This window comes from Heptranchias perlo, chromosome 36, assembly GCF_035084215.1.
Source record: "Heptranchias perlo isolate sHepPer1 chromosome 36, sHepPer1.hap1, whole genome shotgun sequence".
NCBI classification, from domain to species: domain Eukaryota; kingdom Metazoa; phylum Chordata; class Chondrichthyes; order Hexanchiformes; family Hexanchidae; genus Heptranchias; species Heptranchias perlo.
The window spans coordinates 14038440-14063932 of record NC_090360.1 but is presented as its reverse complement, the minus strand read 5'-3'; the positions used below and the strand labels follow the sequence as shown (position 1 = coordinate 14063932).

The 25493-nt window shown below is 43.4% G+C and overlaps 1 protein-coding gene across 1 annotated transcript; it reads right to left on the bottom strand.

Annotated features, from left to right (window-relative positions):
* Positions 1-1493: 1493 nt before the first annotated feature.
* On the bottom strand, positions 1494-23690 carry si:ch211-217g15.3 (uncharacterized protein LOC368914 homolog). Its single transcript, XM_067972364.1, has 3 exons — positions 23539-23690; positions 11173-11233; positions 1494-2866 (listed from the first exon to the last, which is right to left on the bottom strand). Exons 1-3 carry the CDS (start codon positions 23544-23546, stop codon positions 2390-2392), a joined length of 546 nt encoding a protein of 181 aa, XP_067828465.1. The 5' UTR covers positions 23547-23690; the 3' UTR covers positions 1494-2389.
* Positions 23691-25493: the final 1803 nt, after the last annotated feature.

Genomic DNA, 25493 nt, shown 5'->3' with positions numbered 1-25493 from the left:
ATCTCCCACCATCGCAAACTCCAATTGATCCAGAACTCTACAACCCAATCCTCTCTTGAAGAAAGTTCTACAAACCCTTCTTTTCACTCAACTCCATTGTGCCTCTGCAAGTCGTCTTCAAGGTTGTTGCTATTGTTTTGAAATCCCGCGACAGTCTTACTCAACTGTAATTGGAAAACCATCTCCACCCATGGGTTCTAAGCTATCCTCCCCCTCCTAAAGGTTCTAAGCTAACCCCCCTCCCCCCTCCTCCTGACTGTTTATCTTGCCTTTTGTGTCTAGAAATCTATCTATCTATATGAAAAAAAACAAAAGGCATCAAAGGTATGGGGAAAGAGCGGGAATATGGTATTGAGATAAAGGATCAGCCATGATGATATTGAATGGCGGAGCAGGCTCGAAGGGCTGAATGGCCTACTCCTGCTCCTATTTTCTATGTTTCTATGTTTCAAATTATTGCTTGTCCATTGGCCCCACTGCTCCATCATTGGAGGTTAATCTTTCAACCATTATGCCCTTGCCTTCTGGAATTTTCTTCCAAAATTACTTTGCTTTCTCTCTTCTCGCTTTCAAAGGCTGCCAGGAAGCCGATCTCGTAGGTTATGTGTTCAGTCTCCTCTCCCTCCTCCCAATTCCATTGCTTCCTGCTTGGCATCCACTTCTCTTCCTCGTAAACCAATTTGAGACTTTTTTTAATGAGTTCAGTGCTGTATAAATGTGATTTGTTCATCCTTTCCATAAACCACAAGATGTTCAAAAAGAAATATTGTTTGTTGAATCTGGTAAGGGAAACTATTTGGCTGCACATTTCTACCAACTTATTGTATGTACTGGTCGGAGCCTGCTGGTACCTGCTGGGCACTCCAGCAGTCGAAGCCCCCTGAAAAATCTTAAAACCGGAGACAAAACCTTTAGGACTTTTACGTTAAAAAATTAAGACGTTTGGAACAAGGAGACTACTAGGAAAATGCACTGAAGTAAAATGGGTTCAAAATGCCATTCTGGAGACAAAAAAGGACCGAGGGATATAGTAGGAGGGTGGATTGGTGGGGTTGATCTAACAAAAAGGATTGGGCTTTAAGCATTTTACTCTTCCTAATATATTTCTCTTGCCTAATATATGTTCTTATATATAACAATTTTTGCCAAAGCCCAAAATCACTTGCCAAAAGGAAGTATCTGCTCAGTGTTGATTGACCTTTTCTAGAGCAGAGCATTCTTTTCATTGTGGTAAAATGCAAATCTGTCGCATATTGAGTATAAAAAAAGCTCATTGGAAGGTAAACAGTGTGCCCAACCAAAGGAGCATTAAACACCATTCATCTTTTTCTTGATGACTGTGACACAGAAGGTTTCTTTCTGCTCCACTATTTTCTTAGTGACATTTAGTTGCCATGTGAATAAAGGAAATTAAACTCTTAAGAAACAAACGAAAGGCAGTGGGATAATTGAAAAGCTTTCATTAAACAGAGCGAATCTGTAAAAGTACTGAGATGTATAATTGAAGTTCAAGCTTAAGTACCTGTAATTCAATCTCTAATCACTATCATTTTTAACCTTCTACAGTTGGGGAGTCCAGAGCAGCAATATTGAGCTAGTAATATGTGGTAGATAATCACTCCTAAATATTTAATTTGTTTCTTAAACTCATAACATTGATTTTAATCATTAAAGAATAAAAGAAGTGATGAAGTCACTTTCATGTATCCAATTTGTCCGGCAGTGCCTAAAGGCAGTGGCAATAAAAGGAATTGCAAATACCAGTTTCAATTTGGTGTTAAGGTCAGAACAACTGAAATATTTTACAGCACATGATACACCATCAGAGAATATAGTGGCCTTGAAATTACATTGAGGGGTAATAGGTAGGAAAGTTTAATTCTGTTTTCTGAAATTCCTGTCATTATCCCACAGCGTAACTTCAATGCCGAGGTGTTGTCCTCATCAAGTTAATTTTTAGTACTTGTGCCGGGATTGTCCTGCCTGGGCTGTTATTGCTAGCTGGCTGATAGTCCTTAATATCTGTTATTAATTCACAGCACAAAATGTGACATAGCAGTAATAAGTCAAAAATAGCTATAACACCAATGCAATCATATTACCACAAATAAAACGTTTCCACCCTGGTCTTAAATTAGGCCTCAAAACATGAAGATTTGATTTACCAAATAATTAGTGTTTTCATTTCTGTTTTGATAGTATAGCTTTCATTATTGAGTGGCAGAGTTCAAACATTTAGAAACGGTGATGATTGCTCCAGTCCTCTTCTGCTTTATAAAACAGGACTGCTTTGGAAGAAATCTGTATCTGAAGGTTTTCACTGACACCATGGTAAATAGAATCTTCTATCTCTTGTGCTGCGTTACCATGTTGTAGAACCATCAGGACTTCAGATCCCATGATGGATCATATCTCGATCTTCTTCTGGCTCATTCATTGGCTCCTCAGGTAAAACTGCTATTTGTGGCTGGAGTTTATGTTGAGGAATATCTGGGATGCTGTGATAAATCATATCTCGATCTTCCTCTGGCTCATTCATTGACTCATATGGCAAGACCATCTTTACGTTTAGTTCATGTTGAGGAGTTTCAGCAATTATATGATTGAGCATAATTAGATCTTCTGATGTCTCATATGGCTGGTCCATCTTTGCCTGAAGCTCTTGTTGAGGAATATTTGAAGTACCATGATGGATCATATCTCGATCTTCCTCTGGCTCATTCATTGGTGTCTCGTGTAGCACTAACATCTGTGGCTGGAGTTTATGTTGAGGAACATCTGAGATGCTGTGATCGATCATATCTCGGTCTTCCTCTGGTTCGTTCATTGGCTCATCTTGTAGCAGTACCCTCTCTGTCTGGAATTTCTGTTGAGCGTACAAACAAAAGGATATTGAAATTTAGTGGTAATTGAGGGACTGGATGGCACAGTGGATTAGGACCATTATCCCTTGACATGGGACCTGAGTATCAAGCTCATACCAATAGGATTCTGTTCTCCACTCTCTGATAGTTGTAAGAGTTCCTCGGTAGAACAAGTTTGGCAATTCAAAGTAGGGTTGACTCTACCACAATGTGACACAGATTGGCACTAAATTAGGGATATTCCTCAAAAAGAATACAAGAGGATGTGAAATTAAAATGTCACATTGATGTAATAGGATGCCCTGTTCTGAAGATGTCTTTAAAGAACATTGTTGGGGTAGTCTTTTACTCTGCACCCAACTGATCAGACTGGATCTAGGTCACGTAATGCTAATGTTTAGTGCAAAAAGTGAACAAATATTTTATTCCCCAGGATTGCTATAAATCACTTTCATGAGTATAGAAAATCAACCAAATGGCTGAAATTGAATATAGAAAAAAGAACTTGTGCCCCTTTTGTAAAATAATACTTATTATTATTAGCTGAGTAATGATGATGGTAGATCATGATAACTATTGGTTAAGATTTCCCCAACAGTTTGTACTTTGAGTTGGAAAATATTGAACTAACAGAGAATAAAGCTGGCTTAATGATGATGGTCATCATTTAATTGATTGTTGAGAAATTTATTTTAATAAATTGATGCCATAATTGTATATACAGCTTAATTGGTTATTGGAGTCATAAACTTTACATAGGAAGGAATACGGCTATTTAATTCATACAAAATAATCTTCAAGGCACCTTGTTCAGCTTTACAACAGTATGAAGAAAAAGATTAAATATAAATATTCTGTTGGTTAATCTGTAATTTATGTTGGACATTTACACCAGTCATAATTTAATTTCAGGCTTTGCTGGGCATGTTGAATCTGGCTGTGATTTCTGTCTTCCTGCTGCATGGTGGTTGATTAGTATGCAAGCTGTCGAACAGAAGCAAAGATCACAGAAGTGCTAGACAATTAGGGCCCTATATTTGGAGCCAAAAATGTTACTGCTCAATTATCGCTGACAACAAAATTGCAACAGTGGTAAATTAAGAAGTATTGGAAAAGAATTTTGGGTGTTAGCAACCTTGCAAAGTCTGTGCCTAATCCCACTTAACTAGCTAAGGTGCCAGACAGTCCAAATACCAGGGCTTTGATCACTGCAATGAACTAGTGATGATTCACCAGAAGATAACAAACCCCTTTCTAGACATGCAGCCATGGACATGAGTTTTTTAAAATGTCTTTGACTCTTTAGGATTCTACTTCCTGGAACCCTGTGACAATTGTAGTTCCCTCATCCATTTCCTCAATGAGGCACCTCACCTCAGCTCTAAGTTCAGGAGACTGACCCCTACCACCTCAGTGTCATGATGTGGAGATGCCGGTGATGGACTGGGGTTGACTTATTGTTGATGCTATAAGTCTTATTGTTGATGCTATAAGTCTTGAGGTCACTATTAATTGGAGTCGAATTCAGGACAACTCTATGATTTGGACTAATGTCCATTAATGCCCAGCCAAGTGGCCTCCACTTGCAATTTTAAATGTATTGTTACTCAGTGTTGTACCATTGTTCTTGTGCATCTTCATACAATCAAGCTGAGGGCTACAGCCTAGCTGTTGTGTAGATTTTCAGTCTGGTACAGTATTGTGATACAATATCATCTGTGGAAGAGGCTGAGGTACATTCTACACACATTGTGCCATCACTATTAGAAATAGAATTGCAGAAAACTTTAGGAAATGTTGCAATGCATGGTAGATTTCCTTTTAAAACAAGTAACTACAGTTACAGTTTCAGTTAAATTCAGGGGTAGAATTTCCACAGGAGTTCTCCTGATCTTCTGCCATTAGTTCAGCGGAAACTCCAGAGAAATAGCACGAACAGCCACTTACACCGTTACTCCGGGGACTCTGCCAAATTTAAGGCAGGAGACCGGGAGAACCCCTGGCGGAAATTCTACCCCTTAATATTTCTGGTAATTTGGTTCAAACATTTGCAATTCACAACAATCTAGAAATTACTATTGGTGATAGTAATAGTTGAATGCTTAATGCTTGTTATGACTTTCCTCGGTCTGCTAGTTTAATACAGGCATCAACTTGCTTGTTTTAAATGGGTCAATGCCTTTGCTAAAATAGTAGATAGAGGAATTTCATATGAATCAGAGAAGCATTTGTCTGTTGGTATCGCAGCGGGAAGTACCAGGTTGATGTTACTTTAGTCTGTTAAAATCTATGAAGAATATGCTTCATTAGTTTGGTTCAATTTTTCTGATCTCCAGAGGTTGCATGACCATATTTTTATAATGGAAGATAAAAAATTTTGCAGTTCTGGAGGTTGGGTTGCTGAGATGGGTTAATGCGATTGATTCACATCCAGCACGGACTAATAGCATCAAAGTCTCCTCGCTCTGACTGCTGATAGGCAGTCAATGGTGAGTTTTCTTCTTGAACTGCTGCAGTCCATGTGGTGAAGGTGCTCCCACATTGCTGTTAGGTTGGGTGTTCCAGGATTTTGGACGATGGAGGAATGGCGATCTATGTCATACCATCTGACCTGGAGGGGACCTTGGAGATGATGGTGTTCCCATCTACCTACTGCCCTTGACCTTCTAGGTGGTGGAGGTCGTGGGTTTGGGAGGTGCTGCTAAAGAAGCCTTGGTGAGTTGATGCAGTGCATCCTGTAGATAGGACACATTGGGCTCAATTTTAAAACGGAACTGCGGCTGCGTTGGGGACGGGGGAGTGAAGAAAATCGGGATTTCCAGGAATGGACAGAAATCCCGGCTCCAATACGCCGAAGAACGCACATGACCCAGAGTCATCTGTATCCGCGCGCCGTTCCCGAACCTGGCAATATTTAAACAAGGAATTCAAGTACTTAAAGTACTTGAAATGTCCATAAATCTAATTAAGATTTTAATGCTGCCTCAGTGTGTTTCCCGTGCTGTGTGAAACACGCCATGGGAAATGAGTCGTGTTTCAGCCGGCAGCCATTTGGACATTTAAATCCCAGTTTGACAGATGGGGATAAAAGGTGAGTTATTGCAGCAGGGCACTCAGTTCTTTCAGACAAACGTTTAGCTGGGAGATCTTTGTGTTTAGACTGAAAATTCTTGGTTTCCACTCAGAATTGTTCTGTTTACACTTATTTACCAACTTTTCAGACCCCCTCAAACCGACACCATCAGGGGCATGATGGCTGCGTTCACCAGTACATCCGAGGACGAGCAATATCACCATCCTCGCCAGGCACGGTGTGCACTTCCGCCACTTGGAGCTCCACAACACAGAGGTGCTCCACAGGCACCTGCACAAGAGCAGAGAGGGCAACAACACAGGGACCGAAGTCGCAGGAGGCACTACCCTTGTCGGAGGGTCTACAGACCGAGGCTCAGCTTCCTGGATCTCTTTGAGGAGCAGTGCATACGGGAGGCTGAGAGTGAGTCGCCAGGTGGTCGCAGACATCTGCAGCCTCCTTCGTTCCGAGCTGCTCCCGGCTGGGCCTGGCGGCGTCTCATTACTCATCGCTGTTAAAGTGACCACTGCCCTCAACTTCTTTGCCTCCGGATCATTCCAGGGTGCCTCCGGCACCATCGCCGGGGTCTCTCAGTCGTTTGCACACAAGTGCATAAGGCAGGTCACCGACTGCTTGTTTCGCAGGGCCTCGCGATACGTCAACTTCCTCATGGACGACCGCAGCCAGACGGAGAGGGCAGTGGGATTCTACTCTGTGGCTGGCTTCCCACAGGTACAGGGTGCAATCGATTGCACGTATATAGCAATCCGAGCACCTCCACACGAGCCAGGACTGTTCATCAACAGAAAGGGATATCACTCCATCAACGCTCAGCTCATTTGTGACCACAGGAAAAGATTCCCTGGCAGCTGCCATGATTCGTTCATTCTGAGGGAATCCAACATCCCAGACCTCTTCCACGCACTAAACAGCCTTAAAGGCTGGCTCCTCGGGGACAAGGGATACCCCCTGCACACGTGGCTGATGACACCTCTGAGGAACCCCATCAGTTAGTAACAGCATCGATACAACGACAGCCACATCGTCATCAAGCCTATAACTGAACATGCGATAGGACGACTGAAGATGCGATTTCGGTGCCTCGATCGTTCTGGGGGAGCGTTTCAATACGCACCAGAGTGGCGCAACGGAGAGGGGTACTGGTTGATGAGGCCCCATGCTCTCATCCACCATCCACATCTGCCACCCACATTGAGGAGGAGCAGCAGCAGGAGGAGGAGGAGGAGGAGGAGGAGGAGGACGAACCCATGGGCAGAGCAGCGGCTCACCAGGCTGCTCATGAGGCCAGGGAGTCACTCATATGTGAACGGTTCTCATAAGATCAGAAAGTGAGAAGAGTCCAGTCCTCACGCCACATGGAAAGAGCAGCGCCAACACCAGCCCCACCCCCACCCCTCCAACATACAAAACAGTCCTACAACTTTTTTTTATTTTTTTTTATTCATTCATGGGATGTGGGCGTCGCTGGCAAGGCCGGCATTTATTGCCCATCCCTAATTGCCCTTGAGAAGGTGGTGGTGAGCCGCCTTCTTGAGCAAGATTTTACAACTGAGTGGCTTGCTAGGCCATTTCAGAGGGCAATTAAGAATCAACTACACATACACCCACTGTAAAGTGACCCACTGGGTGGCATCAAGTGTCGCCGTTCATGATGAAGCACATGAAAGGGCGTTATCACAAAAGCCAGTCAAGAACGGGCAAGACATGGCAGTAATGGTGAGAATTATAACATTTAATGTGACTTTAACAAAAAGCAAATATAAATGAAAAACATGTCAGCCTGTCAGACACCCTTGTGCATATCCTTCACGATCACAAGTCCTTAGCCTTTCTCTTCCTACCGCTTCTATGTGGTGCATCCCCTGTGGCTGCAGCAGAGGCAGTGGCAGGTTCCTCATGTCCATGCCCGGGCTGCTTAGATGCTTTCGGCCGACACCCTCTGGGTTTTGGAGCCCGTGAGGGCCCCATCAAAGATTGCTCCACCTGCACCTGTGCAGGGGCAGACTCGGCCACCTGGAGAGGAGGCAGCATTGCGGGTACTGGTTGAGAGGGGGGGCAACGGGTGAGACGTGGGAGCACTTTGAGTGGTGTCCACATTTCCATGTCCCCTTTCGCCATCATCCCTCTCCTGGACCAGGCCCACCACACTCCTACCACCCTGCTGGAGAACAGTTTGGAGGACATGTGTGATGCCTTGGAAGCCCAGTTGTAAAGTTTCTGTCTGCCTGTTTAAGGTGGCAGAATGTTGTTCACCCTGAGTCTGAACGGCCGTTGTCAGGGCCTGAATGGACTCATTTGTGAGCCGTGCTCAACGGAAGGGAACCTTCTCTCCACTGCAGACATTCCTGCACTAATCTGCGACACTATCTCAAACATTTCTGCAGTTACCTGCGACACTATCTGACATTTCAACAGTTACATGCGACACTCTCTCAGACTGTTGCTCATGTCCCTGTGACACTATCTCAGAGATTCCCTCACATCCCTGTGACACCATTCCACTCATGCAGGAGTTGGACTCCTCCATCCTCTGCGCTATTGTGTAGAGTGTGTGTGGCACCTGTTCCAGTACCTCGCAAATGTGCTGCTGCCCCTCGATCACTCTCCTTTTAAAGGATGGCCCCTGGGGTTCAGCATCTGCATCCAGCTGCGCAGAGCCTGGAGAGGAGGGCGCCCATCGACACGGACTCTCCACAGCTGCCCCTGCCACCAGTGTCTGCTGATGCTCACGTCTGTGTGGTGACTCACTAGGTGCCTACTCAACTAACTGACCTACTAGGACCCGCCGAAGTGTGAGTATCTGCCCTGGTGGATGGCTCGCTAAGATGTGACGGTGCACCCTCAGAGGCCGGAAGCTCCTTTGAGGAATCGCTCTCTGCCGTCTCTGCAATCGTTGAACGGCCTGTAAGAGAACAGAAGGCAATATTAAGCTTCAGATGTGTCAATGTTGTGATGAGCATACTGAGGTGTTCAACATGCCAATCATTGTTAACATCAATTCAGATTGTGTGTGATGAATGTTAAAGTTGTGTCACCAGACATTTGTCAGGTGCCAGTCTCGGTGTCCCCGACGGACAGGCACTCGAGGGTGCGGCTGATCTCCAGGGCCTCCTCCTCCACGTCTGTGAGGACCATTATTTGTTGTGGCCCCCCTCCAGTCCTCGCCCTCTCGCGTGCATTTTGAGCTCTCTTCTCCTAGAAGGGGAGAAAGTACAGACGTGTGAGTGAGTGAGGGTGAAGTGGTCAGGCGATGAATACATTGCTTTGATTGAGGCTGACCGTGAAGGTGGTGCATCAGAGGGTGAGTATCAGACAGAGCCATCAAATTGGATGAGGATTGGGGTGAGTGGTAGTGATGGGGTCACAAATGGGGAGGTGAGGAAGTGCTCAGGGAGTGAAGGTAAGCTGAGGATGAGCCTTAAGTGGGTGTGAGGAGTGATGTGATGGAGTAGCCCTGGCAGTGCAGAATGAGTTGGTGGGGGGTGTCATGTGGAACACGGAATGCAAGAGAATCAGTAAGTGTACTCACTTTTGCTGACATAATTAGGTCATTGAAATGCTTCCTGTACTGGACCCAGGTGCGCCAGATGTTGCTCCTGCTGGTGACCTCCTCTGCTACCTCAAGCCAGGCCTTCTTGGTGGCAGAGGCAGTGTGCTTCCTGCTGTCAGCCGGGTAAAATAGATCCCTCCTCCTCCTCACCCTGGACAGTAGCACCTGAAGTGAGACATCGCTGAATCTTGGAGCAGCCTTGCCCCTGTGCTGCTCTATTGGGTCTTCTGGCTTTTTGCTCCAGCAAAATCCATCGGAGCAACGGCCGTTTAAATCCAGACGCTCCAGCTGACAGCCTGTTATGTGGGTCCGCAGTCCGCCCACTGCGCAGCTTTCGGACGGCAAACCCGGAAACAAGGCTAAGGGGCACCAATAAAGCCGCGATCGCGTGGGGAACGATAAGTTTTCATTATTCAGGTTTTCCGCGCGCCCATTCACCCCCCCCCTCTCTGCCATCCCGCTGCCCTTTTAAAATGGAGCCCATTGGAGCCAAGAAGCATCAGTGATGAAGAAAGTGGATGTTTAAGTTGGTGGAGGGGGGGAATCTAGCAGACTGCTTTGTCTTGGATGGCGTCAAGCTTCTTGGATATTGTTGCAGCTGCACCCATCCAGGCAAATGGAGAGCATTCCAGCACATTCCTGACTTGTGTGTTGTAGGTGGTGGAAAGTCTTTGGGTTGTCATGAGGTGAGCAACTCACTGCAGAATACCCAGCCTCTGACCTGCTTTTGTAGCCCTGGCATTTATGAGGATCAGCCATGATCTAATTGAATGGCGGAGCAAACCCGAGGGTCTGAATGGCCTTCTCCTGTTCCTAATGTAACCTTGTGGCTGGTCCAGTCGAATTTCTGGTCAATGGTGACCCCCAGGATTGATGGTAGAGCATTCAGTGATGGTAATGCCATTGAATGTCAAGGGGAGGTAGTTAGACTGTCTTGTTGGAGATGGTCTTTGCCTGGTACTTGTGTGGCGCGAATGTTACTTGCCACTTATCGGCCCAATCCTGGTTGTTGTCCAGGTCTTGCTGCATGTGGGCATGGACTGCTTCATTATCTGAGGAATTGCGAATGCAGCTGAGCACCGCACTCATCAGCAAGTAACCCCACTTCTGACCTTATGATGGAGTGTAGGTCATTGATGAAGCACCTGAAGATAGTTGGCTCGGGACGCTGCCTTGAAGAACTCCTGCAGGGATGTCCTGGGGCTGAGATGATTGGCCTTCAACAACCACAACATACCTATGCCAGGTATGACTCCAGCCACTGGAAAGTTTCCCTCCTAATTATCCCCATTGACTTTAGTTTCACAAAAAAATGGTGCCACATTCAGTTGAATGCTGCCTTGAGGTCAAGGGCTGTCACACTCACCTCACCTTTGGAATTCAGCTCTTGCGTCCATGTTTGGACCAAGGCCGTAATGAGGTCGGAAGCTGAGAGGACCTATTCTATTTAATGCTCGTAGATGATAGAAGCTCTTTTTATGTTGGCACAAAATATTATTCTGTGTTTTTTACCACATCAATTTCATATAATAATATAATGTAGTTTCCATAAGGTTGTAAATATAGACATCATGTAAACCTCCCGATTGGATGAGTGCCTTGCAATTCCCTTCCAGATATCTGTTATTCCCTATACTCTGAACAGAGTTTCACTGGGTACTCACCTCAGGTCCGGCAATAACAGATTGGAGAAGGAACACTGCTCCGATGACAAGAGTAAAGATCCTGAAATCAAATAAAATACAAGTTAATGCAGGACCAGCAACTAAAATGGGACTACGTTGAACATTTGTCCTTTACGTGTTGCAGCAATTTGTACTTTTCCTTCTCACGTTTTCTAAATTTGCAGAATTTTTTTTATTTCATTCCTATCTTCCATGATAATTCGGATCGCTGGTTCTTTTTACTAAGTGATTTATACTTTACATTTATGTCTGCCCTTTACTTGAACATTGGCAAAACAGAAACTTTGGAATAACATTGACCTTATGTTAAATAAAAGTTGTAACTTAAATAAAGACGGAAAATGCAGGTCAGGCAGCAACTGTGGAGAGAGGAAGGATGGGTTAATATTTCAGGTCGATGACCTTTCATCACAACCCACGAAAGGTCATCGACCTGAAACGTTAACCCTACCGTCCTCTCTCCACAGATGCTGTCTGACCTGCTGTGCATTTCCAGCATTTTATGTCTTTATTTGAGATTTCCAGCATCTGCAGTATTTTGCTTTTTGCTAAAAGTTGTAACTTAGTTGCTTCTGGATCCTGGAGCTATAAAATCAAATTTCTCAATCTGTGCGCGGCAATATTCTTACCTCCCCAGCATTACAAAGCATTTTTTAAAAATGGTTTTGTGCTCATCCGGGTGGTAAATAGTAGCTCGAAGGAATGGAGCAACACAGAGCAAGTAGTGGGGAATAGAAGGACAGAAAACTAACACTGGGGAATAGAAGGACACAGAACTGACACTGGGGAATAGAAGGACAGAGAACTATTACTTGGGAATGGAAGGACACAGAACTGACACTGGGGAATAGAAGGACAGAGAACTACCTCTGGGAAATGGAACAAGACAGAACTAGTACCAGAGAATGTAACAAGACACAGCCCGTACTAAGGAATAGAATACACAGGACTAGCACTGGGAATGGGACTGAGATGGTGAAATATAATTCTACCAGGGTCAGTCTAGGCCCCTGATGCTTACCAAATTATTTAAATAATAAGGGCTAGGAATTTCCTCAGAGCGGCTTCCATTCCACCGTCAAGTATGGTGGGAATCTCATTTACGCGCATAACCGGGGTTTCCAATGCACTTTCGGCCAACGTACGGTGATGGACAGGGAGCAGCTCTAAGGAAACTCCTGGCCATGCAGGCTGGCGCCTCTGTTATGGATACATGTACCTGCCTATCTAAAAACTTTTGAGTACAGCACACATTCTATCTGCCACAGTTCAGGCATCACACTTGTACTTATGCAAAGTTCTGTATCGCATTTGCATTTAAGGAGAAGCTAGATGAACACATGAGGGAGAAAGGAATAGAAGATTTTGCTGATGGGATTAGATGAAGTAGGGTGGAAGGAGGCTTGTGTGGAGCATAAACACCAGAATAGACCAGTTGGGCTGACTGGCCTGTTTCTGTGCTGTAAATTCGATGTAATTCTATGTAATTTACATAAGCGGGGGGGCCTGCACTGAAGGTGCTCCCTGGCTGTTGGAGAGGGACCAGAAGTGCAGCATAGGATTTCCTCGGGGTAAACGGCATGTGAAAACACTCAAGGAGAAATGTCAGGCAGCTCCCCGGTATAAGGGTCTGTAATGCTGCAGAGCGAAGTTTTGTATGAATATTGACCACAAAAGTGTCCTCTCAGTACAAAGCTGTTGTCCAACAAGTCTAATCAAGTAGCAGGATGACGAATCTCCAATAGAGGCATAGAAGTAAATATATTCTTTCTGAATCATTCCATCTTAGAAAGTCTTAGCTTCAATCCCTGCTCTATGCCGAGTTATTTGATCTCAGGCAGAGTTGCTGCAGGGGCACTGCAATTGGGCACTTTAGGGAAGGGAAATATCAGCAAATCCTGGTCACCGTACATCAGTCTCTGCTGAACATACATCTGCGGACATTTGGTGTTGGTTTTTATGTCCTCCAAAGTTAAATGGACAGCGAATACTCACTGTCAAAGCTCATAATAAATCATGACCACTTGGAGTCACCACTTGGATGATGTTCTGGAGAACAACTACTGCTCGTGGAACCTTGCCCCAGCGAGGGATCAATGCCTTCAGACAAGGAAAAAATTGGAGGGAGGAAAAATAACTGGATTTCAAAGGGATTGGAACATATTATTTTCGTGATGTGTAATTTATTGATACGGCCATTCATTGTTCCATTAATTCATCACTTAGTGCTCAGAGGAGAGGAACAAGAATGATCCAGGAATGTTGGGAAGAAGTGCAGAACTGAATTTGTTTTCATTAGTGATGTTTGGACCTATCCGAACAATGTATGATAAGCATTCTTTTTACTTACAATAATTCTTCTGGAAAATCAATTTTTATTGTCTTGATCTTAATTTGGTGGAATGAGAGTGTGGAAGTACCTCTATGGGATGTGACTCTACAATTAGGGCAGTTCCATCAAGTTCCTCTGTCCCATAATATTATAGAGGTTTCACATGTTTATTTTAAATGAGTGAATACTTCCGTTAAATTACTGAATAAAGGGCATGATACTAATGCGTTAAGTGTTTGTACGATAAAATCAGATAGTGTAATTTCCAGCCTAAAGTCTCCTATCCCATTATGCATCTAATGATGCACCACAGTGACCTATAGTTTTAATAAAAGGTCATGACTTATAAAAGGGGATGAAAAATGGACCCTGCTGGATGTGTTACAGTGAAGCAATCCAGCAATACTTTGAGTTAAAGAAAAGCTTTAAGCCAAGATTAAAGTACACAGCTTCTTGAATCATCAACACATGAGCACGCAGTGGGGGTGCGGGGAATGGTGGTGGGATTGGGGTTTCAATGTACCCACTCTGGACTGGATGTGAAGCCAGCTTCCAAAGGTAAAAGTAAATTGTTTTAACTCACTTGTTTATCTAATGCACTGCACACCTTTTACTGATGTATTTGGCTGACGACATCACATTTCATCATGTCTTATTCAGTGCTCAGACACTGTTTGCTCTCTCCTGCAGTGACATGCAAGTGGTTTTGAATTTGAACAAGATGCTCCCTGGACTGCATGTATCACCCTGTCGCAATCTAACCAGGCAATACACGAATGAAAATCTGGGCTTCAGTGGGCAATTTTGATTCGTATATCTAATCAAAATCAGAGCGAAATGATCTGATTTCATAGAATTTACAGCACAGAAAGAATCAATTCGGCCCAACTGGTCTATGCCGGCATTTATGCTCCACACGAGTCTCCTCCCACCCCTCTTCATCTCACCCTATCAGCATATCCTTCTATTCCTTTCTCCCTCGTGTGCTTATCCAGCTTCCCTTTAAATGCATCTACGCTATTCACCTCATCTATTCCTTGTGGTAGCGAATTCCACATTCCTACCACTCTTTGGGTAAAGAAGTTGCTCATGAATTCCCTATTGGATTTATTTGTCGTATAACTAAACATAAAATGGAGGTTCCCCGAAGCCAGGTTGAGCTATTGCATGATACCATTGCTTTTCCTTCTGTTTGTGTGAAAGATTTTCCGACAGTGTGGTAATCTGTGTGTAAAAATATTCAATAAATGCTTCAACTGTATTTTCAATTTAAGAATTACAGAAAGAGGGAAAAGCAAAATTCAAACATGGCAAAGCAAAGTATGTAACTTAATTTTGCCTAAATTTACTCTGCCAAGAAAAGACATTAAAAGAGACTGACTGTTAGAGGGACTTGCCTTGCCCAGTCTCTAAATGTCTCACCTTTATCCATGCTCCTCTGTGCATCAAATCCTGTCATCAGCTTAATCATACGATAACACAGGGGCGAGGATAAACAGCTGAGCTCCAAAAGCCAAATTTCATCAATCTTATCTCAAGTATATATACAAATAATGCTCCTGATCTGCATCCTAAGGCACCTTCAGTTCTACTGAGACATATTCGCAAAAGCAGGAAAATGCAATTGTAAATCTGTGGCTGTCATACTACTTGTGATGCAATTGTGTTTCTGTCAGCAGTAGCTTTAATTAAGTCTTGCAATGGGAGACTGATGTCAGTCACCACTTGTGATTTTCAGAAAATGTAAAAGAATATAAGAAATATGTGCTGTCACATTAATATCCATAACACATTCAGTGAGGCTGCTGAGAACGGCTGTGTCAGCCTGGAAAATGCAAAAATATTGGTCATTGTTCCTATCTGCAGACTATAATTAGGGATTATTTCAACAATAATGATTATCACTTACGAGCCAACAAAGAACAGTAGATTGGCCAGGCTTGGTATAAAAACTCAAGCATGGTTGTGGAGGTGCACATCTGTTCGTCATTGTCAGCCTGGAGTGTGACTTGGAATGTGAATTGCTCCTTCTCACTCATTTCCATATTCTTGTTTGTCTTGCTTAAACAGCTCAGTGCACACTGAAGATTTGAAATTAATTCGAGCATCTTTACCTGTTCACAGTTGGGAATGCTCAATCGTTCAGTGACAAACCTACTCTCGGGGTGACTGACAAGAGGATTTTTTTAAAAAATAAAACAAAAATATGTGCATGTTTGTAGAAAGAGTGATTAGGTTCATTCCTCAAAGGCAAGTTCTGATGATTCAATTTCATATGGGGCTCGTAGATGGAAATAAATCAACCTGACCAACCTGGAGCAAAGCTCTGTGTAAAATCATTTACTGGGACCTGCTTCATTGGTATATCAGGTCTGTATTATATGCAATTGGTACAGGAGGTGGCCACAGTTTTGACAGGTGATGTGCACCCATTTCTACAGCTACAGTACTTGCCTGCTGCCACTTTTATATTGCATCAATGGGTGCTGAATTAGTGCTAAATTCGCAGGGACCTAACTTTTGCTGCCCAGTCGCAAGACCGTAAAATTGGCAAATTCAGAGCTCTGTGTTCTCAAATGCACGGACTGAACACTGCCTTCTGGGGTGTGACCAGAACTTCGTGACGTAACGTTAGAGGGAGTTGTACGTAAGAGGAATAACTTTCTGACCTCCTGCTCCCGGTGGGTAGGCTTCCCTTTACATTCTAGCCCTCTAGATATAAAAGCTAACATTCCATTACCCTTTTTGATTTTTTTTTTGTACCTGATAACTACATTTTAGTGATCTGTGTACATATAAAGGTTACATATAAAGGGTCACTTTCTGACTTTGCGGACCCAGTAGGGAGCCACCCACACTGGGATTGCATTTCAGAAATCCAGGCATGTGTTACACAGATTTACAAACCAGAATGATACAGCACAGAAGGAGGCCAGTCAGCCTATCGTGCCTGTGCCAGCTCTTGAAAGAACTATCCAATTAATCCCACTCCTCTGCTCTAGTCACTATTTAAATTAATGGTTAGAAAATCACATGCTACATTTGCTTGGATTTCAGAAATGCCTCCCCAACAGGTGACGCTCTGCAGTGGGAGGGTAAAGTCGGAAAATTCCCCTCCTGTGGTAGCTTGGCTCAGTTCACAGTACTCTTGCCTGAGTCAGTAAGTTGTGGCTTCAAATCCTACTACAGATTTGAGCCCATAATCTAGGCTGACTGACTAGGCACTGTGGGCCATCAGCAGCAGCAGAATTGTATTCCAGCACAATCTGTAACATCATGGCCCGGCATATTCCTCACTCCACCATTATCAACAAGCCAGGGGATCAACCCTGGTTCAACGAGGAGTGTAGAAGAGCCTGCCAGGAACAGCACCAGGCGTACCTAAAAATGAGGTGCCAACCTGGTGAAGCTACAACTCAGGACTACATGCGTGCTAAACAGTAGAAGCAACATGCTATAGACAGAGCTAAGCAATTCCACAACCAACGGATCAGATCAAAGCTCCGCAGTCCTGCCACAACCAGTTATGAATGGTGGTGGACAATTAAACAACTAACGGGAGGAGGAGGCTCTGTAAACATTCCCATCCTCAATGATGTGGAGTCCAGCACGTGAGTGCAAAAGACAAGGCTGAAGCGTTTGCAACCGTCTTCAGCCGGAAGTTCCGAGTGGATGATCCATCTCGGCCTCCTCCCGATATCCCCACCATCACAGCAGCCAGTCTTCAGCCAATTCGATTAACTCCATGTGATATCAACAAAACGGCTGAGTGCACTGAATACAGCAAAGGCTATGGGCCCCGACAGCATTCTGGCTGTAGTGCTGAAGACTTGTGCTCCAGAACTAGCTGCGCCTCTAGCCAAGCTGTTCCAGTACAGCTACAACACTGGCATCTACCCGACAATGTGGAAAATTGCCCAGGTGTGTCCTGTCCACAAAAATCAGGACAAATCCAATCCGGCCAATTACCGCCCCATCAGTCTACTCTCAATCATCAGCAAAGTGATGGAAGGTGTCATCGACAGTGCTATCAAGTGGCACTTACTCACCAATAACCTGCTCACCGATGCTCAGTTTGGGTTCCGCCAGGACTACTCGGCTCCAGACCTCATTACAGCGTTGGTCCAAACATGGACAAAAGAGCTGAATTCCAGAGGTGAGGGGAGAGTGACTGCCCTTGACATCAAGGCAGCATTTGACCAAGTGTGGCACCAAGGAGCCCTAGTAAAATTGAAGTCAATGGGAATCAGGGGGAAAACTCTCCAGTGGCTGGAGTCATTACTAGTACAAAGGAAGATGGTAGTGGTTGTTGGAGGCCAATCATCTCAGCCCCAGGACATTGCTGCAGGGGTTCCTAGGCCCAACCATCTTCAGCTGCTTCATCAATGACCTTCCTTCCATCATAAGGTCAGAAATGGGGATGTTCGCTGATGATTGCACAGTGTTCAGTTCCATTCGCAACCCCTAAAATAATGAACAGTCCGAGCCCGCATGCAGCAAGACCTGGACAACAACCAGGCTTGGGCTGATAAGTGGCAAGTAACATTTGCGCCAGATAAGTGCCAGGCAAAGACCATCTCCAACAAGGGAGAGTCTAACCACCTCCCCTTGACAGTCAACGGCATTACCATTGCCGAATCCCCCACCATCAACATCCTGGGGGTCACCATTGACCAGAAACTTAACTGGACCAGCCATATAAATACTGTGGCTACAAGAACAGGTCAGAGGCTGGGTATTCTGCGGCGAGTGACTCACCTCCTGACTCCCCAAAGCCTATCCACAAGGCACAAGTCAGGAGTGTGATGAAATACTCTCCACTTGCCTGGATGAGTGCAGCTCCAACAACACTCAAGAAGCTCAACACCATCCAGGACAAAGCAGCCCGCTTGATTGGCACCCCATCCACCACCCTAAACATTCACTCCCTTCACCACCGGTGCACTGTGGCTGCAGTGTGTACCATCTACAGGATGCACTGCAGCAACTTGCCAAGGCTTCTTCAACAGCACCTCACAAACCCGTGACCTCTACCACCTGGAAGGACAAGGGCAGTAGGCACATGGGAACAACACCACCTGCACGTTCCCCTCCAAGTCACACACCATCCCAACTTGGAAATATATCACCGTTCCTGGGTCAAAATCCTGGAACTCCCTTCCTAACAGCACTGTGGGAGAACCTTCACCACACGGACTGCAGCAGTTCAAGAAGGCGGCTCACCACCACCTTCTCAAGGGCAATTAGGGATGGGCAATAAATGCCGGCCTCACCAGCGACGCCCACATCCCATGAACGAAAAAAAAAAGTGTCGTACTGAGGGAGTGCTATCTTATTGGCGGTGCAGTCATTTGGATGAGATGTTAAACTGAGGCCCTGCGTGTCTGCTCAAGAAGACGGAAAAGATCTCCTGACACTATTCAAAGAGGAACAAGGAGCTCATCCCAATTTCCTGGTTAATGTTCTTCTCTTAACCAAAACCACCAAAAATAGAATAACTGGTCATTCATTCATTTGCAGTTTGTGGGATCTTGCTGTGTGCAAATTGATTGTTGTATTCACCTACAAAACAACAGTGAGTACAACCAACAAATTATTTTCGAAGTGTAAAGAACTTTAGGACATCCTGTTATAATGTACTATATAAATACAAGTTCTTTTATTCATTTTTCTGATGTAACCATTCAATATAATACATTTTCTCTAACATTAGTTAATAATAGAGTTGATGTAAATGAACAAATTACTTTTCCACTATCCATGAAGTGATAAATTACCCCAGTCAAAAATAAAATAATCATACATTGATGTGAAATATTACTACCAATTTCTCGCCATCTTCTGAACATTCTGGGATCAGTTCAAGGCTGTGCTAAAATCTTAAACCTTTATTCTGTTTCACAAATGTTTACCTCACCAGGGACAATGAGCTCCTGGAGAAATAATCTCTGGGGCAATGAGTTCCACAGACAATGAGTTTCATATTTCACTCATGCCAAATGTTGCCATAATTTATGTACACCTCTTGAGCATGTGAGTTTTGAGGGTTTCACATTTGTGAGAGAAGTCAAGTAATTAATTGAATGATTCAGTAAGTCTCCAACTCAATCAGTTTACCTTTCACAGTTTCCTCTTCAGTGTCGCACTCACAGTTGTCATGTGGATGTTTTTGAATAAGGTTGATTTTATCTACAATCCTGAACTCTGCAACCACAAAAACTGGTTGAGGCTAACAGAGTCTCATGCTGCCCCAAAATGATTTTTTTTTTTACGAATCTTGTGCTTGGCAAATAATGCAAGGATATCAGGGCTGCTAGAAAATGGAATTTTTTTTTCTACTGTGTCATGTCCAGTATTAACATGAAGCCCTTCCAGCACCTTTTACTGTGCCTCAACAGAGTGCCTTAACCCGACCCTCAGAGGAGCACTCCTTACTGCACCAATGCCAATTTTCCACTCGGCATCCTTATGACCTTTTTAAAGGACGTTGTCACTGTAATGTCAAATGGGGATAATTTTAGTGCTGGAGGCTTGGTTGCATCTACCAAACTCATTTTACATAGAACTCTTACAACCAGCATCTCATCAGTCTGAATTAGATTCAAACCATGGTCCCAGAGGCGAAGCAATAGTGTTCTTCCCCACTGTGACACCCAATTGCCCACGCACAATGTTGTAGCTCTGAGAATATGAGAAAAATGATGCAGTAAGTCTTGGCTAGCTAAATTCAGCTGTATCTCAGAACCGGCTAACAAAATATATCTCTTTTATCATCATGTCCTGCTTAGTGCTACTTTTCCTGTAGCCTTGCTAATCCCCGTTGATATTTTTATCTGATGCTATTAATTCAGTGTCAATATATACCAGTTTCCTCTTTTCTACACAAACCTTTCATATATTTTTATTATCAGTCAGATGTCAACATTTGCAGCTCCCTGGAAACAGGCCATGTCATCAAGATCCTGCACAGTCATAATAGCAGTCACTGCAATGGCTCGCTTTTATAGTGATTTTATTGCTAAATGATTCATCCTGAATGTCACTCTGAGGAAAACCATATCACAGGGCAGTGAAACACTCTTAGTCTAGCTATTTATTCTTGTGAGGTTGCCATACATTGATACTCCCTCTGGTGAAGGATACATCAAATTCTTAGCAAAGCATCCTGGCATCATGTGTCCTGTGAATTAGACTTACATGAGTACATGATAGCACTGCCCACTCTGCTGGCAACATCGCAGTACAGATGGAAAACAGTTGTGGGTTAGAAGCGCCACCAATTTGCCTCATCGTTTGACTGGATAGTGGGAGACTCCCAGCATTAGGTAGTGCGCAGGTGTAACTTTACTGGAACGTACAGCAGGTGAGCACCTTTATCACCTGTGGGGCATTATTGTTCATCCACTGCAGACTAATGGAATCAAAATCTCCTCTCTCTGTTGGCTCTACAGATCCTATGTGAAATGAGTTTGGACAGTCTCAGCCTAGTTTCTGGTGGGTGCTGGCCCCCCGGTACAGGCTTACCCACAAGTTGACACAAAGCATTGACAATATTACTCAAGAAGACAGTAAGGATGGCTGGTGTGGAGAGGGGAAAATACCCATTGCTGCAGCTGAGGTGCTCTTCTGAGGTTAGGCACCTAATTAGAGCTTTTGAAGAAGTTTTATTCTGAAACTGGCCGTGCTATACTTAAACTGGAAGTGGTACTTGATAATGAGAATCCATGGCAAAACTGAAAAAAAACATTCGGTTCTCCCAAAACTAATTTACTTCATCCCACAAACACAAAATTCAACAAAAAACTGAATCTGAAATGATCCAAGTGGATCAAATTTAGCTATGGAGATATTACCAAGGAGATCTACCAGAGAGGAGGGACTTCAATTATGTGGAGAGACTAGAGAAGCTAGGATTGTTCTCCTCATTGTAAACAATTTTACAACACCAAGTTATAGTCCAACAAATTTATTTTAAATTCCACAAGCTTTCGGAGGCTTCCTCCTTCCTCAGGTGAACAGTGTGGAAATGTTCTCCTTATGGCAGAGAAGGTTAAGAGGAGATTTCATAGAGGTGTTCAAAATTTTGAAGGGGTTTGACAGAGTAGATAGGGAGAAACTGTTTCCACTGGCAGGAGGGTCGGTAACCAACAGAAACAGATTTACAATAATTGGCAAAAGAACCAGGGGGAGGATGAGGACAATTTTTTTTACGCAGCAAGTTGTTATGATTTGGAATGCACTGCCTGAAAAGGCGGTGGAAGCAGATTCAATAATAACTTTCAAAAGGGAAATTAATATATACTTGAAAATGAAAACATTTGCAGGGCTATGGGGAAAGAGCTGGGGAATGGGACTAATTGGATAGTTCTTTTCAAAGAGCCGGCACAGGCACAATGGGCCGAATGACCTCCTTCTGTGCTGCATGATTCTATGATTCAATAAACTCAGTGATCTGTTTCAATTGATTTCTGGTTACCAATTCAGAGTGGCCTTCCACTCAATCATTTTACCAAATAAAGGCTCACACTTTGCGGTGCTAAAACTCATATTAAAAACTTCACACTAATTATTGTCCAAATCAGATATCAATGCCTTGAAACCGCACTGTGCTAATGTCAGCATATGAACAGTTAATGTCTTTCTACAATATTCCTTTGTCCACTATTTTAATGGCGGTGTTATTTAAATTCATTAATTTTTTTTATGTGAGCATTTGCACAGCGTATTTCAAGGTCCATGTAATATTAAATCCCAAGGCCAAGTGGTTTATGAAGACAGCCGCAAGACGTTGATTTTTTTTTTAGTAAAGATTAAGTTGTGCGCATCTGATTTATATCACGTTATTTTATTGAAGGTCAGTGTTAATCATTCATTCGTATATATCAACTTCTGGTGAACTCACTTTTGCTGTAGTAGGTTGGGCACTACACATGGTGGAGTGCACTGAAATAGCACTGAGCTCTTGAATACATAGGACAACCTGTTATATTTGGCAAAAAATAGTTCTGATTGAAAAAGAGACTACCTTTTCTCAATCCACACATGCAGTGTATTTCCAATTCACTGAAGTCACAGAACGCAGAGCCTGAATTTCAGTCAAGTCCAATGTGCAGTGAAGATATGTGATACATCTTGCTATCCAAAGTATTAAACTAGCATAACTAAAACAAACAAGAGTACACATTAACTAGAGCAATGCAAGGTGTTAGCCATGGCTCAGCAGTAGCACTCTTGCCTCTAAATCAGAAGGTTGTGGGTTCAAGTCTCTCTCCAGTGCAGTACTGAGGGAGTGCTGCACTGTCGGAGGTGCCGTCTTTTGGATGAGACATTAAACCGAGGCCCCATCTGCCCTCTCAGATGGATGTATAAGATCCCACGGCACTATTTGAAGAAGAGGAGGGGAGTTCTCCCGGGTGTCCTGGTCAACACTTATCCCTCAATCATGATCACTAAAACAGATTATCTGGTCATTATCACATTGCTGTTTGTGGGAGCTTGTTGTGCACAAATTGGCTGCTGTGTTTTCTAGATTACAAAAGTGACTATATTTCATTAGCTGTGAAGTGCTTTGGGACGCAAATCTTTTCTTATGAACAAGCAAGCTTTATGGCTTTTGTCAGTTTCCTAAAAGGGTTACTAATGGCAAAATGTGAGCAAAATTATATAGACAGCATGTACAGCACTGACAGCCCATTAGTCCTGAAGGGATCAGTGACTTGTAGTAAATCCACAACTGGCCATTATAACTCAAGGAAGAGAAATCATTTAAACGAATAAGAGATGCGAGGCCATGCAAAGAAAATCCAGAGTGAACAACCAGTCCAGGAGACACAAACATATCAACTGTGGTTGTGATTTAGAATCTGATTCACACAGCTCAGAATATAGTTATAGAACCCACTAAAATCCTGAACTAAAACACTATAACCAGGTTTTAAACTTTAACTGTGACACATACATCTGCCTCCTGCAGTTTACATTCAACAGAACTTAAAAAGTAATTCCCATTTTACCTCTGCATTGTGGAGCCTTTGATGGTGCTTCAATTTCAGATGGTTTTAAGAGCTGACAGAATTCTATGGTATCAGCAGGCACTTTAAGACTTTTATTGCATTAGATCCTTGTAACACCGACGAAAGTTCAAAGATACAGGTGTTCGTGGAACAGCAGGGCACATAGGTAGAACAACAGTATCTGTTCAGCATGTTAACATTGACTACCTTATCATGTCAGGAGTACAGAGTACAAGACCAAAGAGGTAATGATCAATTTGTACAAGGCAATGGTTACACCGTTGTAACACAGTGTGCAGTTTTGGGCACCCGATTACAAGAGACATTAAGTTATAGAAGACGTATAGCATAAGTTCACCAGAATGATGCCAGGAATGGGAAACAATAGTTATGGGAAGAAACTTAAGATATGGGGACTATTTGCAATAGAGCAGAGAAGACTAAGAGGAGATTTAATTGAGGTTTTTAAAATTGTGAAGGGTTATGATAGGGTGAATAGAAAAAGACCATTTCCTCTGGCTGAGGAGTTAGTGATGAGGGGCCATCAATTTAAAATTGTCACTAAAAGTGAGGAGAGAGGCCAGGAGAAATGTTTTTATGCAGAGGATTGTTGGGAGTATGAAATGCTTTGCCACAGGGAGTGGTTGAGGCAGAGGCCGTTGTGTCTTTTGAGGTAATATTGGATAAATATTTGAAGTAGAGCAAGATACATTGGTATGGGGAGAGAGCAGGGAAGTGGGATTAGTTTTCAACTGCTCTAACAAAGAGCTGGCACAGACATGATGGGCTGAATGGCCTCCTTTTATGTTGTGAACTTCTAATGAGTTGTTAATTGCAAAGTGTGTTATTTGGCATCTGAAGGATTGATGTGGAGTGAAATTTATCTTGGACATGAGTACAGAACGGGCGATAGTGAATCAGCAGCTCATTTCACTTCAGTGGAAATAAAAATTGGGCCTAGTGTAAAATTGGCTGCCAATTCGCTATTGCCCATTCTGCGCTACCACCCAAAGGCAAATTTCACCCCCAATTTGTTAACTAATGGAGTCAATTCATAATTCTGTAAGATTGTGTCTATGATTCTATTATAACGAGGGGGCATAGATTTAAGGTGAGAGGGGAGAGATACAAAAGGGTCCAGAGGGGCAATTTTTTCACTCAAAGGGTGGTGAGTGTCTGGAACGAGCTGCCAGAGGCAGTAGTGGAGGCGGGTACAATTTTGTCTTTTAAAAAGCATTTGGACAGTTACATGGGTAAGATGGGTATAGAGGGATATGGGCCAAGTGCAGGCAATTGGGCTTAGTGTTATAAACTGGGCGACATGGACATGTTGGGCCGAAGGGCCTGTTTCCATGTTGTAAACTTCTATGATTCTATGATTCTAGAAATATTAATCCTGGTATTGAGCAGTTATACTAAACCAACATAGCAGAGTGAATACTGAAACTGAGCCTGTATTGACAAATATTTATGTTGTATCTCCTCCCTTTTTGAAGTATTTTTTTTGTTTTTTCTGACCTCACACGAGCTTTTAGAGAATTTATTTTAAACAGTCATTAAGGTCATCAAATCAGCTCTGATACTGCACCACAACAGCTGTGGAACAGATAAAAGGCAGCCGCCAGCCTTAACTGAGCTGACATGAACAAAATCACAGTTGTACCATTGAGGAGAAGGCCTCAGTTTAAAGGAGCAATGTTGCCAAGGTTACACGTTCCTGCAAAACACTTCAGCGTGTTGATAAAAGAAATGCATTTGTACAATTGAGGGTACAAAGATTGCAATGACTTAAAAACTTATCACATGATTGATTAGGGTGAAGAAAGCCCTTCAGCCCATTGGATCCCATTCTTCCTGAATTCCATCTTCCCATTCTAAATTCTAGCTGTTTCTTAAATGAGTCCAATATCCTAGCCACATCTGCCCTTCCTAGCAACCCATTCCAGCTGTTCATC